Source organism: Thunnus albacares, chromosome 5 (genome assembly GCF_914725855.1).
Source record: "Thunnus albacares chromosome 5, fThuAlb1.1, whole genome shotgun sequence".
Lineage (NCBI taxonomy): Eukaryota > Metazoa > Chordata > Actinopteri > Scombriformes > Scombridae > Thunnus > Thunnus albacares.
The window spans coordinates 29,551,362-29,575,431 of NC_058110.1; the positions used below are offsets into that span (position 1 = coordinate 29,551,362).

General features: G+C 37.1%; 3 protein-coding genes and 1 pseudogene across 3 annotated transcripts; all 4 read right to left on the reverse strand.

Moving 5' to 3' along the window:
* Positions 1-7,181: 7,181 nt before the first annotated feature.
* On the reverse strand, positions 7,182-8,284 carry LOC122983035 (annotated as a pseudogene).
* A 2,779-nt stretch (positions 8,285-11,063) lies between these two features.
* LOC122982293 (P2Y purinoceptor 1-like) lies at positions 11,064-12,079 on the reverse strand. Its single transcript, XM_044351479.1, has one exon. It carries the CDS (start codon positions 12,077-12,079, stop codon positions 11,093-11,095), a length of 987 nt encoding a protein of 328 aa, XP_044207414.1. The 3' UTR covers positions 11,064-11,092.
* A 2,816-nt stretch (positions 12,080-14,895) lies between these two features.
* On the reverse strand, positions 14,896-16,247 carry LOC122982800 (P2Y purinoceptor 1-like). Its single transcript, XM_044352371.1, has one exon. It carries the CDS (start codon positions 16,201-16,203, stop codon positions 15,238-15,240), a length of 966 nt encoding a protein of 321 aa, XP_044208306.1. The 5' UTR covers positions 16,204-16,247; the 3' UTR covers positions 14,896-15,237.
* Positions 16,248-18,707: 2,460 nt separating this feature from the next.
* Positions 18,708-19,579, reverse strand: LOC122982912 (P2Y purinoceptor 1-like). The gene is made up of 2 exons (XM_044352543.1): positions 19,082-19,579; positions 18,708-18,916 (listed from the first exon to the last, which is right to left on the reverse strand). Exons 1-2 carry the CDS (start codon positions 19,508-19,510, stop codon positions 18,737-18,739), a joined length of 609 nt encoding a protein of 202 aa, XP_044208478.1. The 5' UTR covers positions 19,511-19,579; the 3' UTR covers positions 18,708-18,736.
* Positions 19,580-24,070: the final 4,491 nt, after the last annotated feature.

A 24,070-nucleotide genomic window follows, 5' to 3' on the forward strand; every position in this document is an offset into this window, starting at 1 on the left:
TTTTAAGCTTTGGCTTCTGAATACTAGATATGTGTTTCTGCACCTGCGAGTTTACAGGAAATGGACCCTAAAAATTTCATTGGTTGACTCGTTTGTCTTTTTTTTAAAACTGAAAATAGAAAGTGAATCAATGCTCAAACCAAGTCACAGCTTAGACTGCAATAACTGGCTTATATGTACTTGTCTGTCTTTATTTTTGTGACTCCTCTGACAATACCTTTTGATAAATGAAAACTGAAGTTTAACTCTTGTTTAGTAGCCTATGTGTGTGGCACCATTTCTAACATGAGAGCATTAAATATTTAAAATAATTAATTAGAACATGGCTATAATTTCATTTCTCTTCAAACCTGATCAACAATTATATACAAATATCAATTTATCCTCCCCTATCTTTACTTAAACCTGAGAAAGTTATTTGGAAATGTTTAGCACATTACATTTCACCACTTTATATCAGAAAGGCTACAGTTTTTACTGGTGACCACACAAAGTTTCACACTACATATTGGAAGTTATTTCTGTATCATGTAGTCAGCAGACGTTCTATAGTGTAGGACTACATGATAATTTTACTCACTTTCAGTAAAGTCATTATTTAACATAACTAAGACAGGTACTGTGTTAGTCGATAAACTATTAGAGTAAAACGAGGTGTCAGGTTTCTACTGTCTGGTTGGGTTTTGTATGGTTTACCGCTTCCCGTAGTAAAGCATGTTTGTATTTTAGCTGTGAGTTGATTGTATTGTTCTGATATGTCATCAATATACAGTAATATAACAAGAAATGTGATTATCTCAATGTTGTCATTAATAGCTTTATTTTCTGGTGATCACATCATTTAGCTTTATAGACCAGTAATAAGCCTTTTAATAATAACAGTGTTTGGTTTGGATACAATCCAACCAGTAACATTGTTTAAAAATTGACAACCCAAATATTGTACTAATTGGAAATGGCCTATTCCAAATCTATAGCAATTATAAATTATGTCTTTAGCATGAATAAAGAGAGTTTCAGAATACATCTTTTAAAAATAATGGTCTAATATCTTGAGACTTGAGACTGTTTCTCTGTAGATTTCTAACCACACTAGCAGCATAGCTCTCACTAGCCAGCAGCCACAATGCAGCAGGGGCCTCCGTGTGTGTGTTTGCATGTGAGAGATCTTTTATGTAATTATAAGAAGTGTAAGTGAGGAAAAAGACATCACCTGTAGCAGTCTCGTTCTGCGAGCACCAATGTGTTGACTGCAGCTCATTTAATGGCCACAGATGTCACTAATGAGAAGGAATTTCTGACAGAACCTTTAATTCTAATCACAACGTGGCATAATGTGACAAGAATGTATGGATGTCATAAATTGTTATTTTTTATTTAACATGCACACACTTGATCCATACCTGCTCTGCATGGGATGTGCGATGACAATAATAGTCCCCCTGAACTTTAGTGCTACTGAGTTCCGTCACCTACAATCACTTTACCTCACAGTAAACTATCAACACTGACATATACCAATATAAATTCTCTGTCAGCTACACTCGGAAACAACACGAGGTACTGAGTATATTGTTGTGTCACGCTGGATGTGGCAGGATTAACAGGAAAATATTTATTTATTTAAAAAAAAACTCCCCAGTAAAGGGATACTTTCTCTCTAAGAGGCCAAACAGGCAGGTGCTCAAGCCCCCTTTGAGGTCTATCTGTGCACGTGCCTGACCTTGTCAGTGGTATTTTTGCGGCAGAGAATGACAATGGGAATGGGATATAAAACCCAGTGAGTGTCCATCCAAGGCTGTATTTCAGGTTATCCTCAACATATGTTTTATGGGTGGTATCATGGCATTTCCCAGTTTTGTTTCCACATGTTTTTGTGTAGAACATGTCCGGAAGAACAGGTACCTATACACACTTATACAAGTAAGGAACCCAATGCTGCCATGTAAATTCAGTTTGAAGCAGAATCTTGTTATCTTGCAGAATGCATCTCCAAAGATCCATTTACTCTTCATAAAATTGCACACAATCAGAAACGGCAAAATTTCACAAGGCATGCATGCATGCTTTGTCCATTTGCTTCCTTGCTCACAACACCTGCTCATTATCATATCAATTGAAAAGCACAATAGAAAAATATTTATGACGTACCACAGAAGATGTGGTCTCTTGGTTCTTGGAAACTGTGGTCATTTCTAAAAGTAGACATATATTTTTTAAAAGTCTTCATAGAGGAGTGAACAGTCAGTAGACATCAGTAAAGACAAGAGAGCCAAAAGGCCTTTTTTGGGAGCTCTTTTTGGGGTCGTGACATAAAGTCTTTTTGCCAGTTTGCTTATTTTGCATTTCTATAACTTCTATAACTTCTTTAAGTCCTGAGGAGGATCTTTTCTTGTTTGCATTTTTATACTCAAGTTTTTCTGTTCTCCTTTTTATATTTTGTATTACTCACTTTTGTAAAGGTTTGTATTGTTATACACTCCAACCAAAGTTCCTGACTTGTGCACATCTCTAAGGTCCTCTCATAGTCCCCAAGGTAATCAAAATACACACCTCCCCTGGGGTATGGCTGACATGAGTTTGAAATTTGTTAAAAATTAAAAAATTTTAATACATTTCAACAAAATGCATTAAAAATTAATAATGATGTTTTGCTAAGGATAAACATGCAATGTTTATTAATTATCAGATTTTGGAAGGTTTAGAGTTGTTGATTGTAATCAATCTGATGCATCTGTGATAGGAGTATTATTTCAATAAAGTATCAGTTTGAAGGGTTTATTATATTTGTTTAATTGGCTAAACTGTTAGGGCCAGGGCATTGAATCCGCCCTGTAAAACCAGGTGAGTGCCCTCAGACCGTCAGAGTGGGCCTCCTCCAGTGATGACCTGTTAGAAAGCCATCTTGGAGTGCTTTCAAACCTCCAACACCTATTTGCACCCACACACCTTCATTGTGACCCGGCTGTCAGGACATACATGACTAAATAGGCCCATTAGTGTGGTTCAGCAACAGCTGGTGATTATAGAAACCAGGCTGAACTCTCGTTCCCAAGCAAGCTAAGATGGTCTTGCGTGCAGATTTTGGGAACCCGTTCGATATCTAGGTCAGAGGTAGAGGACAGGCGTCTGTTAGTGTTTTGTCCAGCATTAGCAGGGGGCATCGCTTGTCTGTCAGGCAGAAACCATTACATGGCGCCCGAACACGGACATCTGTAGATTTAAAAGAGAACTCGGAGGTCTCCAGATTTTAAAAGCTCTACCATGTTAGACATGTCACTCGAATGTTTACCTACGAAAGTAGCAGCATTAATATAGGGGTCGCCCTTAAACAGTTTACGGGAGTGAAGCACCCCACAGTTACTTAGAAGCTGTGGAACGACCGGGAGCTGATAGTTACCAAGCAATCTAAGCCTTGAAGGTACCTGGTGCAGAGCACCTCTCAGTTCCCCTAATGATGTATCCGTTAGAGTATCCTATAGCACCCTAAAAGCTGGTCGCAAGTGCACAGTGATGTAGAAACAGTCAAGGAATGGGGGAACAAGAAAAGGGTCCAAGCTAAGACAGGGAAAAGCTTAAAGTACCTAGCACATCCTAAGGAAAGGAAGGGTTTAAAGTACCTAGACCATAGAGATACGGTGGTCATGGCTACTGGCGTTAATCATGATGATGATGAGAGGCAAAGTGTTGCCACAGTACTAACAGATGAACCGCACATGGGAATAGATAACTCTATATTTGAGCCATTGAGGGAACTTTTACCTTTAACCACAGATACCAGCTCCCAATTTAGCTGGCCACCAACACCAAATAGTCGAGCTGATAACATGCTAAACCCACAAATAGTCCATGGGACAATGAGTAGTGAAGCAGTCATCTCTCACCAAGCAGCTGCAGGCTGCAGTACGGAAGTCAACCCCCTCCTTTTTCTCACTCAATACAAAGACCACACAGAGCAGCGCTCTGCAGCACAAGACACTCAAAATGCAGCTAAAGGAGAAAAGAAGCGAAAGCTTTATTCTAGATTCAAACTAGTAGAATTTTTCAAGCAGGAAATCAGAGTATCTACCAAGAGAGTGGGACAGTTTATTCCTGTAGACAGAGCAGGGGAAAGGTGAGACAATAACGTGCTCACAACCTAGAGAAAAGTTATGACAAAATAGTGCATTTAGCTCTCTCTCTCCCACAAGAAATTTCACTCTTCACACATTTGGAAGGTCATTGGACATCAGAGTATGTTAGAGCCTTAACTCTAGCTAGACGGCTAAATCAAAGCACTCCTATTTTGTAAAAGAAAAGACATAGAAGTTCTTGCAATTGCAACTGATTCTGATCATTGCTATAAAGCAGGAAGGGAAGAGTTGGATTTATGGGAACAAAGAGAGTTTGAAAACACTAAAGGGAGTAAAATGGATTAAAGTTGAGAGCCATACTAATGCCAATGACTACCTAATAGGGAGGTTGATTTATTAGCTCAGGAGAGGCCAGCAAGACTGGGGCCTTTGCGGTTAACAATACCCACGGAGTGGAAAGATGGAGAAACAGGTCTAACCATAGTACCACAGCCTGAGCGATTAAACGTGTTAAAGGACTGACCTTTTCAGGTCAGTGATAGAATCTGGGTGAGCAGAGAGGAAGTGAATCCTAATAAGGAAGCTATTAAATCCAAAACTGAAGGGGAAGACACCATAGTAGAGGTAAATACATATAACACAGCAGTACTTGAAAAATTCGGTCCAGTACATTTTTCACAAATTAGGGGGAAAGACTGCACACGCACATACTTTTGGAGGTCTGTTAGTCGGCCCTGAGGATAAGCAAGGCGTCTCATATGGTGGGGGGTTGGGGAGAGGCTACGGCTAAACAGGGATACCTCAGAGAGGAGCAGTTGAAACCTTTGGAGTGGTCACTATACGCACCTGGTGAATGCATGATTTGTAGAGCTGAATGTGCCATAGTGAGATGGCATGGCCCAAATCATGAAAAACCTGCAGCTCCCTGATGGAGCCTTTATGAATTCACCTCAAGAGAACGTCATATGGGGTATCATATTGACTTGCAGGAAATACAGAGAATAATTTAGAACAATCTGGGTATATTTTTCCTGCACGTTACAATATGCAATCCTCCCTCACACTTCTTGCTTGGCACTTTATATAGTAAAATTGCTGCTGCTTCCATGGAAAAAACAAAACAAAAACAAAACAAAGCCAAGAAAATGTTTGAAAAACAACAAAACTTCAAATAACAGTGAAACCACCTTTTTAGCAATTTGGCTGATCTGAATGTCGATATCAAACATCAATGAAAACAAGAGAAAGCATTTGAGCCTCTCCACACTGCTGCATGTCTGTCTGACTTTGCAAATGTACCTTGTTATTCTCCTGCCTAGTTGCGGTTGTCATGCAGTTTTGTGGTTGGGTACTTGTACTTTCTGTTACAAACACACACTCAGGCTGGAACAACCCAGAGGAGTTAGTCTGACTTGGCTCAAAAAGTTTTACATACAATTACCTGCTAAGTGCTAACCACAAGACTTGAGTTTGATTAATTCTTAAGATTCAGGACCTGGGACTCCATCTCTAGACTGCCTCACCACACCAAACTCCTTGGATAACCAGGAAACCAACCTTCACCTTTTGCAGATGGATCAATGGGACGTTTACGACTCTCAATCCACAATCTGGGTCCGTATTCTGATGCTCCTCCGAGCATGTACAACATACTAGGTGCACCTCATCTCGCTGCTGACGTGGAAGAGCCATAGATCTCCCATAGATGATTGATAGATAGATCTTGTTACATATTAAATCTGTTGAATAATCATTTGACATGTTATGCTGTTGTTTTTTTGATGCATAAGTGATTTTCTGCCATTGAGTTTTCATTTTTAATATGCATGTATTGAGTTATTTATTTAATTCTTATATCATTTATTAATTTGGTACTCAGCATTTTATATTTTAGAAGTCATATTTTCAATTTTACATTTTATGTTTGAAGATATATTTTAAATTCATGAATTTTATGTTTTTGATGTTGCATTTTACATTATATTCTCACACAGGAGCATTTATCCCTTCTGTTGATTGATTGTTTGTGTTCTTGATATTTGAGGGCTGTCTTCACATCTATATATATACTCCTGTGTTTGAAGATTACTCATGTTTTATTTTGCAAGTTTTTACATTTTTTACATTTAAGATAGATCATTGTGACAGCTGTTTGATTAATTTCATGTGTTTATTGTTTAATTTTTCTTGTGATGTGATATTTTGCAGAAGGGGCGATGCCAGTTACACACACTCAGCTGGGGCCTCTACTTAGCTGTTTGATAAATTCTTGGTAGGAAGGATGCTGTCTCGAGCAAGAAGCCGGCGTGGTTGTCCTCTATGTGGTTTTATAAAACCTCTGTTGCAGATACATGCAGACTTCAGTATATGTGCTGTCTTTCGTATACTGTACTGTGACAAAACTATGTCTGTTAGTGTTTTGTCCAGCAGGGGGTACCGGTTGTCTGTCAAGCAGAAACCATTACACCCCAAATAAGATAAAAATGGCAAACTAAGACAAGGCAAGTGATATTGAGTTGAATTAGGTCAAACTATAAAAATGGCAAATTAACACCCCTGCATAGTCAGCATAATCTAATTTGTACTCAAAACAAGACAGACAAGTTTTTAAATCAAAATATAAGATTATCTCACTCACCTGGAGCACTTTGGAGTTGTATGATGTTATGCATATCATGTAAGATGTTATTCATAAGTGTGCAAACAGTTTGGGTGATTCAAGGGCAGTTTTTCACCCACACGAATGAGAAGGTAAGAGTCTCCCTCTGGTGGTTCCTACTTCAGAGAAAACACTGCAAGCCTTTCTGAACAATCATAATAGCACAGAGACTTGAACATTTAAAGAATTTATTATTTACATGATTTTAAAAGTGTTTCTCTGCATATATAAACACAATTTTCTACATATACAAGTCTGAATTATACTCAGATGACAACAACAGCATGGTCATATATAAACTTAAACAATATTCTAAGTTCATTTACCTTTTGTTATTTTTATTCTCTTTTTATTTCTCTTTTTATGCTAAGCATTGTGTCAGTATAATCACACAAATTTAAATATTAGCATGAATGAAATCTTACTTACAATGTGTTGCAAAGTCAAAGGTTTGGTGGTTACATAAGCTGCATATTGCAAACACAGAACTACTAGGCAAGGCAAGTTTATTTATGTAGCACATTTCAGCAACAAAAAAATTCAAAGTACACTACTACTGCGGAGACAATGAAAATTAAAGGAGCAAATGTGAAATTAAAAACATAATCATTACTTTTGAGAAATTTTACAAGCTCACTGGAGCAGCTGTCTGAGCTGAGCAGTAATATCTTCATTTCCACAAAGATAAACCAGAGGGTTGAGAGCACTGTTCAGACACACAAGTCCACGACTTATCTGATAAGCAATATAGACTCCATGAAACCATTTGTAGCATATCTGCTGTTTTAATAAAACTCTTAACCAGAGGTTGAGGTTTTTGATAAGATATGGGATGTAACAAACAGAGAAGAGAACAATCAAAATGAACAACAACTTCAAACTTCTCTGTTTTTGTACCTTGTCAGTAGTATTTTTGCGGCAGAGAATGACAATCACATGTCCATAGCAGCCCAGTGTGATGAGGAATGGGAGACAAAACCCAGTGAGTGTCCATCCGAGGCTGTATTTCAGGTAATGCTCAACGTATGTATCCTTGGTGGTATTGTGGCATTTCCCAGTGGTGTTTTCAGATGTTTTGGTGTAGAACATGTCTGGAAGACTCTGAACGCTCACCAACAGCCACACAGTGATTGAGATAGCCACAGAACAGTTAATCTTCCCTTTGCTCTCATTGGATGGACAATGGTCAGGTACCTGTACACACTTATGCAAGTGAGGAATCCAATGCTGCCATATAAATTTAAGTTGAAGCAGAATCTTGTTATCTTGCAGAATTCATCTCCATTTACTCTTCATAAAATAGTACACCATCAGAAATGGGAGTGTGAGCAGATACAAAATATCTGCAAGACCAAGGTTCAGAACAAAAACATTGACGTCCCCCAGTTTCTTCCAGTTGTGCAGCAAAGACTTCAGTCCCCATCCATTTGCCATCAGACCAAAAATGAATACTAAGATGAAAACAGTTGGCAGGAATCTGCTTGTAAAGTCAAAGTTGATACGTTGACAAGATGTGTTATTCATTGTTAGTGTAATTCCTTCCCTCGGTGAATGTGTGAAATAGAATAACAGCTCAGCAGTTCAAAAAAGACTTCCTGTTTTAAGCCTTGGCTTCTGAATATTAGATATGTGTCTCTGCACTTGCAAGTTTACAGGAAATGGACACTTATATTTTCATTGGTTGACTCGTTGGTTATTTTTATTAAAACTGAAAATAGAAAGTGAGTCCATGGTCAAACCAAGTCACAGCTTAGACTGCAATGACAGGCTAATATGTACTTGTCTGTCTTTATTTTTGTGACTCTTCTGACAATACCTTTTGATAAATGAAAACTGAAGTTTAACCCTAGTTTAGTAGCCTATGTGTGTGGCACCATTTCTAACATGAGGGCATTAAATATTTAAATTCATTAATTGGAACATAGCTATAATTTCATTTCTATTCAAACTTGATCAATGATTATATGCAAATATAAATTTATCCTCCTCTATCTTTACTTAAACCTGAGAAAGTTAGTTGGAAATGTTTAGCACATTACATTTCACCACTTTATATCAGAAAGGCTGCAGTTCTTACTGGTGACCACACAAAGTTTCACACTACATATTGGAAATTATTTCTGTATCATGTAGTCAGTAGAAGTTCTATAGTGTAGGACTACATGATAATTTTACTCACTTTCAGTTAAGTAATTATTTAACATAACTAGGACAGGCACTGTGTTAGTCGATGAACTATTAGAGTAACACGATGTGTCAGGTTTCCACTGTCTGGTTGGGTTTTGTATGGTTTACCGCTTCCTGCAGTAAAGAATTTTTCCATTTTAGCTGGGAGTTGATTGTATTGTTCTGATATGTTATCAGTATACAGTAATATAACAAGAAATGTGATTATCTCAATGTTGTCATTAATAGCTTTATTTTCTGGTGATCAAATCATTTAGCTTTGTAAATCAGTAATAAGCCTTTTAATAATAACAGTGTTTGGTTTGGATACACTCCAACCAAAAATGTTGTTCAAAATTTGACAACCCAAATATTGTACTAATTGGAAATGGCCTATTTCAAATCTATAGCAATTATAAATTATGTCTTCAGCATGAATAAAGAGAGTTACAGAATACATCTTTTAAAAATAATGGTCTAATATCTTGAGAGTTGACACTGTTTCTCTGTAGATTTCTAACCACACTAGCAGCATAGCTCTCACTGGCCAGCAGCCACAATGCAGCAGGAACCTCTGTGTGTGTTTGTATGTGAGGAAGTGCACGTACATACAGCAGGGGATGGGGGTGGGGCTGACTGACTGGGAGTGAGATGTTTTGCTGAAACTCGGTACAAAACACAACGTTAGAGTTCTTTTATGTAATTATAAGAAGTGTCAGTGAGGAAAAACACATCATGCAGCTCATTTAATGGCCACAGATGTCACTAATAAGAAGGAATTTCTGATTCCTACATACAGAACCTTTAATTCTTATCACAACGTGGCATAATGTGACAAGAATGTATGGATGTCAAACATTGTTATTTTTTATTTAACATGCCCACACTTGATCCATACCTGCTTTGCATGGGATGTATTGTTGTGTCACGCTGGATGTAGCAGGATTAACAGGAATATATTTATTTATTTTTAAAAAACTCCCCTGTAAAGGGACACTTTCTCTCTAAGAGGCCAAACAGGCAGGTGCTCAAGCCCCCTTTGAGGTCTATCTGTGCACGTGCCTGACCTTGTCAGTGGTATTTTTGCGGCAGAGAATGACAATGGGAATGGGATATAAAACCCAGTGAGTGTCCATCCAAGGCTGTATTTCAGGTTATCCTCAACATATGTTTTATGGGTGGTATCATGGCATTTCCCAGGCTTGTTTCCAGATGTCTTGGTGTAGAACTGTGACAAAACTATGTCTGTTAATGTTTGGTCCAGCAGGGGGTACCGGTTGTCTGTCAAGCAGAAACCATTACACCCCAAATAAGATAAAAATGGCAAATTAAGACAAGGCAAGTGATATTTAGTTGAATTAGGTCAAACTATAAAAATGGCAAATTAACACCCCTGCATAGTCAGCATAATCTAATTTGTACTCAAAACAAGACAGACAAGTTTTTAAATCAAAATATAAGATTATCTCACTCACTTGGAGTTTTTGCAGTTTTTAGCACTTAAAGTACAGTTGTATGATGTTATGCATATCATGTAAGATGTTATTCATAAGTGTGCAAACAGTTTGGGTGATTCAAGGGCAGTTTTTCACCCACACAAATGAGAAGGTAAGAGTCTCCCTCTGGTGGTTCCTACTTCAGAGAAAACACTGCAAGCCTTTCTGAACAATCATAATAACACAGACTTGAACATTTAAAGAATTTATTATTTACATGATTTTAAAAGTTTTTCTCTGCATATATAAACACAATTTTCTACATATACAAGTCTGAATTCTACTCAGATGTCAACAACAGCATGGTCATATATAAACTTAAACAATATTCTAAGTTCATTTACATTTTGTTATTTTTATTCTCTTTTTTATTTCTCTTTTTATGCTAAACATTGTGTCAGTATAATCACACAAATTTAAATATTAGCATGAATGAAATCTTACTTGCAATCTGTTGCAAAGTCAAAGGTTTGGTGGTTACAGAAGCTGAATATTGCAAACACAGAACTACAAGGCAAGGCAAGTTTATTTATGTAACATTTCAACAACAAATCAATTCAAAGTACAACATACTGCTGACACAATGAAAATTAAAGGGAGAAATATGAAATGAAAAGCATAATTATTATTTTTGAGAAACATTTACAAATAACATTGTAACATTGAACACGTTACTGGAAAAACACATTTTTCATGTATTAAACTTCATCTGTAATTTGATTCATGGGCACGCTACCAGAGTCTGTTGGAGGTGGACGTCTGAACATCTGACGAGCTCGCTGGAGCAGCTGTCTGAGCTGAGAACGAATATCTTCATTTCCATGAAGATAAACCAGAGGGTTTAGAGCACTGTTCAGACACACAAGTCCACGACTTATCTGATGAGCAATGTAGACTCCATTAGACCATTCACGGCATTTATGCTGTTTTGATAAAACTCTTGACCAGAGGATGAGGTTCTTCAATACATGATAGGGGATGTAACAAACAGAGAAGAGAACAATCAAGATGAACAACAACTTCAAACTTCTCTGTTTCTGTACCTTGTCAGTGGTATTTTTGCGGCAGAGAATGACAATCACATGTCCATAGCAACCCAGTGTGATGAGGAATGGGATGCAAAACCCAGTGAGTGTCCTTCCGAGGCTGTATTTCAGGTACTCCTCAACGTATGTATCATGGGTGGTACCGTAGCATTTCCCAGTGGTGTTTCCAAATGTCTTGGTGTAGAACATGTCCGGAAGACTTTGAATGCTCACCAATAGCCAAACCATGATTGAGATAGCCACAGAATGGGTAACAGTTAATCTTCCCATCATTCTCACTGGGTGGACAATGGCCAGGTACCTGTACACACTTATACAAGTAAGGAATCCAATGCTGCCATATAAATTCAGGTTGAAGCAGAATCTTGTTATCTTGCAGAATGCATCTCCAAAGATCCATTTACTCTTCATAAAATAGTAAAACATCAGAAATGGGAGTGTGAACAGATACAAAATATCTGCAAGACCAAGGTTCAGAACAAAAACATTGATGATCTTAAGTTCCCTCCACTTCTGCAGCAAAGACTTCAATCCCCATCCATTAGCTACCAGACCAATGGTGAATACCAAGAAGTAAACAGGCGGCAGGAATCTGCCTTTAAATTCAGAGCTGACACGAGGACAGGAGGTGTTCATCATGCTGTCTCCTGAAAAGCAGCAAATAATGTAAAGCAAGTATGCTATGGTACCTGGAAATAACCGAGGAAATGTGTCATTAAAAATGCTTCCTGTGATCGTTCATTAGAATTTTTTCACTGTGGGAGTGAACAGAAAATGTTCAATTGATTTCCTGAAGCAGCTAGATACAATGTTAAAATATTAACCTGACCATGCAAAGTATTAATACATGATATCACAGAATGCATGTAATCATGTTTTTCTCTTTTTTCTTGCACTGTGATAAGAGATGAAAAGAATGTGGAAACGAGTGGCTACATGTCAGTATCAGTGTTTCAGTGTGAATTTTCCACAGTATCGTACAGAGCTGTTTTTATGTTCTTTTTAAGAAACATGTTTTCTAAAAGTGCAAATCTAAAAGTCAGCCTATCAGGTCTCGACTAATCATGCCAGTTACATTGATGTGGCACCTAGTGTGGATTGCAACATACAGCACCTGTCAAAGGTTTCCTGTTTTTACATTGCTGGTACCACAACCCTTTAGTGCTTTCTAATGTACCTTTCTAATGTAATGTTATGAGATAACGGTTCAGCTGCACTAGCAGCAACTCAACTAGTCCAGCCTGGTCAATGATTTGCAGTTTGGAGCATAATTTTCCAGAAATCTTGAATAAAACACTGTTTACAGGGTTATAATGGTGGTGCAATATACAAACTAAAGGACATAACAAATAATCCTTGATGCAGGTAAAATCTGAAATCCTAATTTTTTATGACTTAAACATGCTATAATAAGTATTTATACCCTAATATAGATCAAATGACCAGTGTTATGTAAAAGGGTCACTTGTAGCAGTGGCATAGCACAAAGAGCTCCCCTTCCCCTTTTAATAATTCCACTGTCACGCCTGTACAAAAAACTGAATCACTCAACAAAAATCAGTAATAAAGTGTTTATACCGCATTTAAGAAAGTTTGCTCTATATAAAATCTCCAAACATGTTAGCACTCTTCTCTCCACATACTGTTATTACTGTGTGAAGTGAGGGGGTTGTCTTTACTAGCATAACCAAACCCTTAACACGACACAAGAAAACTTTTCACAAAACAGACATCGTTCTATTATATGAATTTCAACAGCCACATTAAGACTATTACAAAGTCAGCCTGCTACCACCTGAAGAATATATCAAGAATTAAAGGACTTATGTCTCAGCAGGATTTAGAAAAACCTGTCCATGCATTTCTCTTCAATAGACTCCACTACTGTAATGGTGTCTTTACAGGTCTCCCTAAAATAATCGATCAGACAGCTGCATCTGATTCAGAACGCTTCTGCTCGAGTCCTCACTAAGACTAAGAAAGTGGATCATATCAGTCCAGTTCTCAGATCTTTACACTGGCTTCCTGTCTGTCAAAGAATTGATTTTAAAATACTGCTGTTGGTTTATAAAGCACTGAATGGTTTATGGCCAAAATACATTTTCTCATCTGCTGTTACATTATGAACCATCCAGACCTCTCAGGTCGTCTGGAACGGGTCTGCTTTCTGTTCCCAGAGTCAAAACTAAACATGGAGAAGCAGCGTTCAGGTTTTATGCTCCACATATCTGGAACAAACTCCCAGAAACCTGCAGGTCTGCTGCAACTCTCAGTTCTTTTAAATCACAGTTGAAGACCTTTCTGCCGCTGCCTTTTAATAAACCAAATATGAAGGTTAATATCTTATACTGCACTGTGAGTTTTATTCTCCTGTTTTATCTGTCTTATTCTACTTTAGCCAAATTAATACTTTTAATTGTATTTAAATGTATTTTGTATTATCTTGTGTTGCTTTTATATTCTGTCTTGCTGCCTTTTTTGTTCTATGTAAAGCACTTTGAATTGTCTTGTTGTTGAAATGTACTATACAAATAAACTTGCCTCACTAATAACCTACAAAGTGATAATGTGATAATTATTATTTTCACAGCTAGGCTATTCATAGTCATATTTTATTTGTCTAAAAAGTTCACCTCCATGAAGCAAAAAAGAACAAAGTCTATGACTTTAACAGCCTTAAACATGGTCAGAGCCTGTTTTATATTTTTCATCCAAAAACATCCAGGCTAATTATTATATAAGTATATGCTATAATGTAACGTATATTATATAAGTCAAATTAGTCATTTTGAGTTAATTTAGAGGAAGACAGAACCCAGGGTTTGCATAATGCATTTTTATTAAGTGGTTTGCTGAGAGCATTTGATTAAGAGTCTTAACTTTTGTAAATGAGCTCAGAAAAAAGGTCCTATTTATTTATCATTATTAATGTTAGTCTACTTGACTATAAAGGTTCTGCAAAATAGGAGACTGACCAGTTAGGTGTATGCATGTAGCCTATTAATTTATGTTTTAGCCTATTATTAGTAGAATATTAATGCATATAAAAAAAATTCTTCATGCTGTGTGTGAATATTAGCAACACATTTTGGCTACCTCTAGACATCCCTTTGCCACCTCAGTCAAAAATTCCTGCAGACACAGCTGGTCAGCAGCGGATCAAACAGATTAAGCATTTTCTAAGTAGTTTTATTTACTGTCAGTGTCCACAGTTAAGCTATTCGTAGTCATATTTTATTTTATTTTAAACATAGTAATAACACTGACATCTGTCACCAGTCTGTGTGTTGTTATGACCCAGTTCTGCAGCCATAACAAAGAAAGGGAAATGCAGTGGAAATATCCTAACTCCCTGTATAAAATAGTAGATCAGTAATGTTGGTGAGTTTGAAAACTCTGTGTGACCTTTGCTTGTACCGCTAGCTTCCCGTGCTATGTACGCCTTTGATGTGCAGTTGATGCAGAGGTGTTGAAAACAGTGACGCTCATACAATTTGTATCCTTTCTATTTTTTCACATTCAAGCAAACATCAACTTCCTGTTTTAATACATACACGTCATGCTGATCACTGAGCCCTGCCCCACAACCATCAAAAGTCGTCCTATTCTCTCTGCAAACCTTTCTGAGAGAGAACATTGAAGCTCTCAGAATTGTTTAAGTACGTTTTCTAATCTTAGCTTTTTTTAGCATGTTTACAGCAAAATATAAAACCATATAAGACAAAACATTGACCCAGTAAAATAAATGTTTTATAGTTGCAGATGATGCAATATGATTCATTCACATATCAGACAATTTATACCTGGGAGAACTGACTAGAGGTGATGAACAGCCACGAGACAGCTTGATGAGCTCGCTGGAGCAGCTGTCTGAGCTGAGCAGGAATATCTTCATTTCCATGAAGATAAACCAGAGGGTTGAGAGCACTGTTCAGACACACAAGTCCACAACTTATCTGATGAGCAATGTAGACTCTATTAGACCATTCACGGCATTTATGCTGTTTTAATAAAACTCTTGACCAGAGGATGAGGTTCTTAAATACATGATAGGGGATGTAACAAACAGAGAAGAGAACAATCAAGATGATTAATAATCTCAAGCACCTCTTTTTCAGTACCTTGTCAGTGGTATTTTTGCAGCAGAGAATGACAATCACATGTCCATAGCAGCCCAGTGTGATGAGGAATGGGATACAAAACCCAGTGAGTGTCCTTCCGAGACTGTATTTCAGGTAATCCTCAACATATGTCTCATTGGTGGTATCGTAGCATTTCCCAGGTTTGTTTCCAGATGTCTTGATGTAGAACATGTCTGGAAGACTTTGAACACTCACCAACAGCCAAACCATCACTGAAATAGCTACAGAGTGGGTGACAGTTAATCTTCCCTTCACTCTCATTGGATGGACAATGGCCAGGTACCTGTACACACTTATACAAGTAAGGAATCCAATGCTGCCATACAAATTCAGGTTGAAGCAGAATCTTGTTATCTTGCAGAATGCATCTCCAAAGATCCAAGTACTCTTCATAAAATAGTACACCATCAGAAATGGGAGTGTGAGCAGATACAAAATATCTGCAAGACCAAGGTTCAGAACAAAAACGTTGATGTCCCCCAGTTTCTTCCAGTTGTGCAGCAAAGACTTCAGTCCCCATCCATTAGCCACCAGACCAACGATGAACACTAAGATGAAAACAGGAGGCAGGAATCTGTGTGTAAAGTCAAAGTTGACACGTTGACAATTTGTGTTATTCATTGTTAGTGTAATTCCTTCCCTCGGTGAGTGTGTGAAATAGAATAACAGCTCAGCAGTTCAAAAAAGACTTCCTGTTTTAAGCCTTGGCCTCTGAATACTAGATATGTGTTTCTGCACCTGCAAGTTTACAGGAAATGGACACTTATAATTTCATTGGTTGACTCGTTGGTTATTTTTATTAAAACTGAAAATAGAAAGTGAGTCAATGCTCAAACCAAGTCACAGCTTAGACTGCAATGACAGGCTAATATGTACTTGTCTGTCTTTATTTTTGTGACTCTTCTGACAATACCTTTTGATAAATGAAAACTGAAGTTTAACTCTAGTTTAGTAGCCTATGTGTGTGTGGCACCATTTCTAACATGAGGGCATTAAATATTTAAAGTCATTAATTGGAACATAGCTATAATTTCATTTCTATTCAAACTTGATCAATGATAATATGCAAATATCAATTTATCCTCCCCTATCTTTACTTAAACCTGAGAAAGTTAGTTGGAAAAGTTTAGCACATTACATTTCACCACTTTATATCAGAAAGGCTGCAGTTTTTACTAGTGACCACACAAAGTTTCACACTACATATTGGAAGTTATTTCTGTATCATGTAGTAAGCAGAAGTTCTATAGTGCAGGACTACATGATAATTTTACTCACTTTCAGTAAAGTCATTATTTAACATAACTAAGACAGGTACTGTGTTAGTCGATAAACTATTAGAGTAACACAAGGCATCAGGTTTCCACTGTCTTCTTGGGTTTTGTATGGTTTACCGCTTCCTGCAGTAAAGAATTTTTCCATTTTAGCTGGGAGTTGATTGTATTGTTCTGATATGTTATCAGTATACAGTAATATAACAAGAAATGTGATTATCTCAATGTTGTCATTAATAGCTTTATTTTCTGGTGATCAAATCATTTAGCTTTGTAAATCAGTAATAAGCCTTTTAATAATAACAGTGTTTGGTTTAGATACACTCCAACCAATAAGAAGGAATTTCTGATTCCTACATACAGAACCTTTAATTCTTATCACAACGTGGCATAATGTGACAAGAATGTATGGATGTCAAACATTGTTATTTTTTATTTAACATGCCCACACTTGATCCATACCTGCTTTGCATGGGATGTATTGTCACACTGGATGTAGCAGGATTAACAGGAATATATTTATTTATTTTAAAAAAAACTCCCCAGTAAAGGGACACTTTCTCTCTAAGAGGCCAAACAGGCAGGTGCTCAAGCCCCCTTTGAGGTCTATCTGTGCACGTGCCTGACCTTGTCAGTGGTATTTTTGTGGCAGAGAATGACAATGGGAATGGGATATAAAACCCAGTGAGTGTCCATCCAAGGCTGTATTTCAGGTTATCCTCAACATATGTTTTATGGGTGGTATCATGGCATTTCCCAGGCTTGTTTGCAGATGTCTTGGTGTAGAACATGTCTGGAAGACTTTGAACACTCACCAACAGCCAAACCATGACTGAAATAGCCACAGAGTGGGTGACAGTTAATCTTCCCCTCGCTCTCATTGGATGGACAATGGCCAGGTACCTGTACACACTTATACAAGTAAGGAACCCTATCTTTTGTATACTGTACTGTGACAAAACTATGTCTGTTAGTGTTTTGTCCAGCAGGGGGTACCGGTTGTCTGTCAAGCAGAAACCATTACACCCCAAATAAGATAAAAATGGCAAATTAAGACAAGGCAAGTGATATTTAGTTGAATTAGGTCAAACTATAAAAATGGCAAATTAACACCCCTGCATAGTCAGCATAATCTAATTTGTACTCAAAACAAGACAGACAAGTTTTTAAATCAAAATATAAGATTATCCCACTCACTTGGAGTTTTTGCAGTTTTTAGCACTTAAAGTACAGTTGTATGATGTTATGCATATCATGTAAGATGTTATTCATAAGTGTGCAAACAGTTTGGGTGATTCAAGGGCAGTTTTTCACCCACACAAATGAGAAGGTAAGAGTCTCCCTCTGGTGGTTCATAATAATAACACAGACTTGAACATTTAAAGAATTTATTATTTACATGATTTTAAAAGTTTTTCTCTGCATATATAAACACAATTTTCTACATATACAAGTCTGAATTATACTCAAATGACAACAACAGCATGGTCATATATAAACTTAAACAATATTCTAAGTTCATTTACCTTTTGTTATTTTTATTCTCTTTTTTATTTCTCTTTTTATGCTAAACATTGTGTCAGTATAATCACACAAATTTAAATATTAGCATGAATGAAATCTTACTTGCAATCTGTTGCAAAGTCAAAGGTTTGGTGGTTACAGAAGCTGAATATTGCAAACACAGAACTACAAGGCAAGGCAAGTTTATTTATGTAACATTTAAACAACAAATCAATTCAAAGTACAACATACTGCTGACACAATGAAAATTAAAGGGAGAAATATGAAATGAAAAGCATAATTATTATTTTTGAGAAACATTTACAAATAACATTGTAACATTGAACACGTTACTGGAAAAACACATTTTTCATGTATTAAACTTCATCTGTAATTTGATTCATGGGCACGCTACCAGAGTCTGTTGGAGGTGGACGTCTGAACATCTGACGAGCTCGCTGGAGCAGCTGTCTGAGCTGAGAACGAATATCTTCATTTCCATGAAGATAAACCAGAGGGTTTAGAGCACTGTTCAGACACACAAGTCCACGACTTATCTGATGAGCAATGTAGACTCCATTAGACCATTCACGGCATTTATGCTGTTTTGATAAAACTCTTGACCAGAGGATGAGGTTCTTCAATACATGATAGGGGATGTAACAAACAGAGAAGAGAACAATCAAGATGAACAACAACTTCAAACTTCTCTGTTTCTGTACCTTGTCAGTGGTATTTTTGCGGCAGAGAATGACAATCACATGTCCATAGCAGCCCAGTGTGATGAGGAATGGGATGCAAAACCCAGTGAGTGTCCTTCCGAGGCTGTATTTCAGGTACTCCTCAACGTATGTATCATGGGTGGTACCGTAGCATTTCCCAGTGGTGTTTCCAAATGTCTTGGTGTAGAACATGTCCGGAAGACTTTGAATGCTCACCAATAGCCAAACCATGATTGAGATAGCCACAGAATGGGTAACAGTTAATCTTCCCATCATTCTCACTGGGTGGACAATGGCCAGGTACCTGTACACACTTATACAAGTAAGGAATCCAATGCTGCCATATAAATTCAGGTTGAAGCAGAATCTTGTTATCTTGCAGAATGCATCTCCAAAGATCCATTTACTCTTCATAAAATAGTAAAACATCAGAAATGGGAGTGTGAACAGATACAAAATATCTGCAAGACCAAGGTTCAGAACAAAAACATTGATGATCTTAAGTTCCCTCCACTTCTGCAGCAAAGACTTCAATCCCCATCCATTAGCTACCAGACCAATGGTGAATACCAAGAAGTAAACAGGCGGCAGGAATCTGCCTTTAAATTCAGAGCTGACACGAGGACAGGAGGTGTTCATCATGCTGTCTCCTGAAAAGCAGCAAATAATGTAAAGCAAGTATGCTATGGTACCTGGAAATAACCGAGGAAATGTGTCATTAAAAATGCTTCCTGTGATCGTTCATTAGAATTTTTTCACTGTGGGAGTGAACAGAAAATGTTCAATTGATTTCCTGAAGCAGCTAGATACAATGTTAAAATATTAACCTGACCATGCAAAGTATTAATACATGATATCACAGAATGCATGTAATCATGTTTTTCTCTTTTTTCTTGCACTGTGATAAGAGATGAAAAGAATGTGGAAACGAGTGGCTACATGTCAGTATCAGTGTTTCAGTGTGAATTTTCCACAGTATCGTACAGAGCTGTTTTTATGTTCTTTTTAAGAAACATGTTTTCTAAAAGTGCAAATCTAAAAGTCAGCCTATCAGGTCTCGACTAATCATGCCAGTTACATTGATGTGGCACCTAGTGTGGATTGCAACATACAGCACCTGTCAAAGGTTTCCTGTTTTTACATTGCTGGTACCACAACCCTTTAGTGCTTTCTAATGTACCTTTCTAATGTAATGTTATGAGATAACGGTTCAGCTGCACTAGCAGCAACTCAACTAGTCCAGCCTGGTCAATGATTTGCAGTTTGGAGCATAATTTTCCAGAAATCTTGAATAAAACACTGTTTACAGGGTTATAATGGTGGTGCAATATACAAACTAAAAGATATAACAAATAATCCTTGATGCAGGTAAAATCTGAAATCCTAATTTTTTATGACTTAAACATGCTATAATAAGTATTTATACCATAATATAGATCAAATGACCAGTGTTATGTAAAAGGGTCACTTGTAGCAGTGGCATAGCACAAAGAGCTCCCCTTCCCCTTTTAATAATTCCACTGTCACGCCTGTACAAAAAACTGAATCACTCAACAAAAATCAGTAATATAGTGTTTATACCGCATTTAAGAAAGTTTGCTCTATATAAAATCTCCAAACATGTTAGCACTCTTCTCTCCACATACTGTTATTACTGTGTGAAGTGAGGGGGTTGTCTTTACTAGCATAACCAAACCCTTAACACGACACAAGAAAACTTTTCACAAAACAGACATCGTTCTATTATATGAATTTCAACAGCCACATTAAGACTATTACAAAGTCAGCCTGCTACCACCTGAAGAATATATCAAGAATTAAAGGACTTATGTCTCAGCAGGATTTAGAAAAACCTGTCCATGCATTTCTCTTCAATAGACTCCACTACTGTAATGGTGTCTTTACAGGTCTCCCTAAAATAATCGATCAGACAGCTGCATCTGATTCAGAACGCTTCTGCTCGAGTCCTCACTAAGACTAAGAAAGTGGATCATATCAGTCCAGTTCTCAGATCTTTACACTGGCTTCCTGTCTGTAAATGAATTGATTTTAAAATACTGCTGTTGGTTTATAAAGCACTGAATGGTTTAGGGCCTAAATACATTTCTCATCTGCTGTTACATTATGAACCATCCAGACCTCTCAGGTCGTCTGGAACAGGTCTGCTTTCTGTTTTCAGAGTCAAAACTAAACATGGAGAAGCAGCGTTCAGGTTTTATGCTCCACATATCTGGAACAAACTCCCAGAAAAATGCAGGTCTGCTGCAACTCTCAGTTCTTTTAAATCACAGTTGAAGACCTTTCTGCCGCTGCCTTTTAATAAAACAAATATGAAGGTTAATATCTTATGCTATACTGTAAGTTTTATTCTCCTGTTTTATCTGTCTTATTCTACTTTAGCCAATTTAATACTTTTAATTGTATTTAAATGTATTTTGTATTATCTTGTGTTGCTTTTATATTCTGTCTTGCTGCCTTTTTTGTTCTATGTAAAGCACTTTGAATTGCTTTGTTGTTGAAATGTACTATACAAACAAACTTGCCTCACTAATAACCTACGAAGTGATAATGTGATAATTATTATTTTCACAGCTAGGCTATTCATAGTCATATTTATTTGTCTAAAAAGTTCACTTCCATGAAGCACAAAAGAACAAAGTTTATGACTTTAACAGCCTTAAATATGGTCAGAGCCTGTTTTTTATTCTTTATCCAAAAACATCCAGGCTAATTATCTTATTATATAAGTATATGCTATAATGTAAGGTATATTATATAAATCAATTTAGAGGAAGACAGAACCCAGGGTTTGCATAATGCATTTTTGTTAAGTGGTTTGCTGAGAGCATTTGATTAAGAGTCCTAAAGGTCCTATTTATTTGTCATTGTTAATGTTAGCCTACTTGACTATAAAGGTTCTGCAAAATAGGAGACTGACCATCAAGAGTTATGTGTATGCATGTAGCCTATTAATTTATGTTTTAGCCTATTATTAGTAGAATATTAATGCATATAAAAAAAAAAATCTTCGTGCTGTGTGTGAACATTAGCAACACATTTTGGCCACCTCTAGACATCCCTTTGCCACCCCAGTTAAAAATTCCTGCAGACACAGCTGGTCAGCAGCAGATCAAACAGATTAAGCATTTTCTAAGTAGTTTTATTTACTGTCAGTGTCCACAGTTAGGCTATTCGTAGTCATATTTTATTTTATTTTAAACATAGTAATAACACTGACATCTGTCACTAGTCTGTGTGTTGTTATGACCCAGTTCTGCAGCCATGACAAAGAAAGGGAAATGCAGTGGAAATATCCTAACTCCCTGTATAAAATAGTAGATCAGTAATGTTGGTGAGTTTGAAAACTCTGTGTGACCTTTGCTTGTACCGCTAGCTTCCTGTGCTATGTACGCCTTTGATGTGCAGTTGATGCAGAGGTGTTGAAAACAGTGACGCTCATACAATTTGCATCGGGTTTATTTGTACACATTCAAGCAAACATCAACTTCCTGTTTTAATACATACACGTCATGCTGATCACTGAGCCCTGCCCCACAACCATCATAAGTCGTCCTATTCTCTCTGCAAACCTTTCTGACAGAGAACATTGAAGCTCTCAGAATTGTTTAAGTCAATTTTCTAATATTAGCTTTTTTTTTAGCATGTTTACAGCAAAATATAAAACCATATAAGACAAAACATTGACCCAGTGCAATAAATGTTTTATAGTAGCAGATGATTCATTCACATAGCAGACAATTTATACCAGTGCCCACCAACAGCCAAACCATGACTGAAATAGCCACAGAGTGGGTAACAGTTAATCTTCCCATCATTCTCACTGGATGGAAAATGGCCAGGTACCTGTACACACTTATACAAGTAAGGAACCCAATGCTGCCATGTAAATTCAGTTTGAAGCAGAATCTTGTTATCTTGCAGAATGCATCTCCAAAGATCCATTTACTCTTCATAAAATTGCACACAATCAGAAACAGCAAAAGGCGTGCATGCATGCTTTGTCCATTTGCTTCCTTGCTCACAACCACTGCTCATTATCATATCAATTGAAAAGCACAAAAGAAAAATATTTATGACGTACCACAGAAGATGTGGTCTCTTGGTTCTTGGAAACTGTGTTCATTTCTTAAAGTAGACATATATTTTTTAAAAGTCTTCATAGAGGAGTGAACAGTCAGTAGACATCAGTAAAGACAAGAGAGCCAAAAGGCCTTTTTTGGGAGCTCTTTTTGGGGTCGTGACATAAAGTCTTTTTGCCAGTTTGCTTACTTTGCATTTTTATAACTTCTATAACCTCTTTAAGTCCTGGAGAGGGTGTTTTCTTGTTTACATTATTATACTATATTAAGTTTTTGTATTCTCCTTTTTATATTTTGTATTACTCACTTTTGTAAAGGTTTGTATTGTTATACACTCCAACCAAAGTTCCTGACTTGTGCACATCTCTAAGGTCCTCTCATAGTCCCCAAGATAATCAAAATACACACCTCCCCTGGGGTATGGCTGACATGAGTTTGAAATTTGTTAAAAATTAAAAAATGTTAATACATTTCAACAAAATGCATTAAAAATGGATAGTGATGTTTTGCTAAGGATAAACATGCAATGTTTATTAATTATCAGATTTTGGAAGGTTTAGAGTTGTTGATTGTAATCAATCTGATGCATCTGTGATAGGAGTATTATTTCAATAAAGTATCAGTTTGAAGGGTTTATTATATTTGTTTAATTGGCTAAACTGTTAGGGCCAGGGCATTGAATCTGCCCTGTAAAACCGGGTGAGTGCCCTCAGACCGTCAGAGTGGGCCTCCTCCAGTGATGACCTGTTAGAAAGCCATCTTGGAGTGCTTTCAAACCTCCAACACCTATTTGCACCCACACACCTTCATTGTGACCCAGCTGTCAGGACATACTTGACTAAATAGGCCCATTAGTGTGGTTCAGCAACAGCTGGTGATTATAGAAACC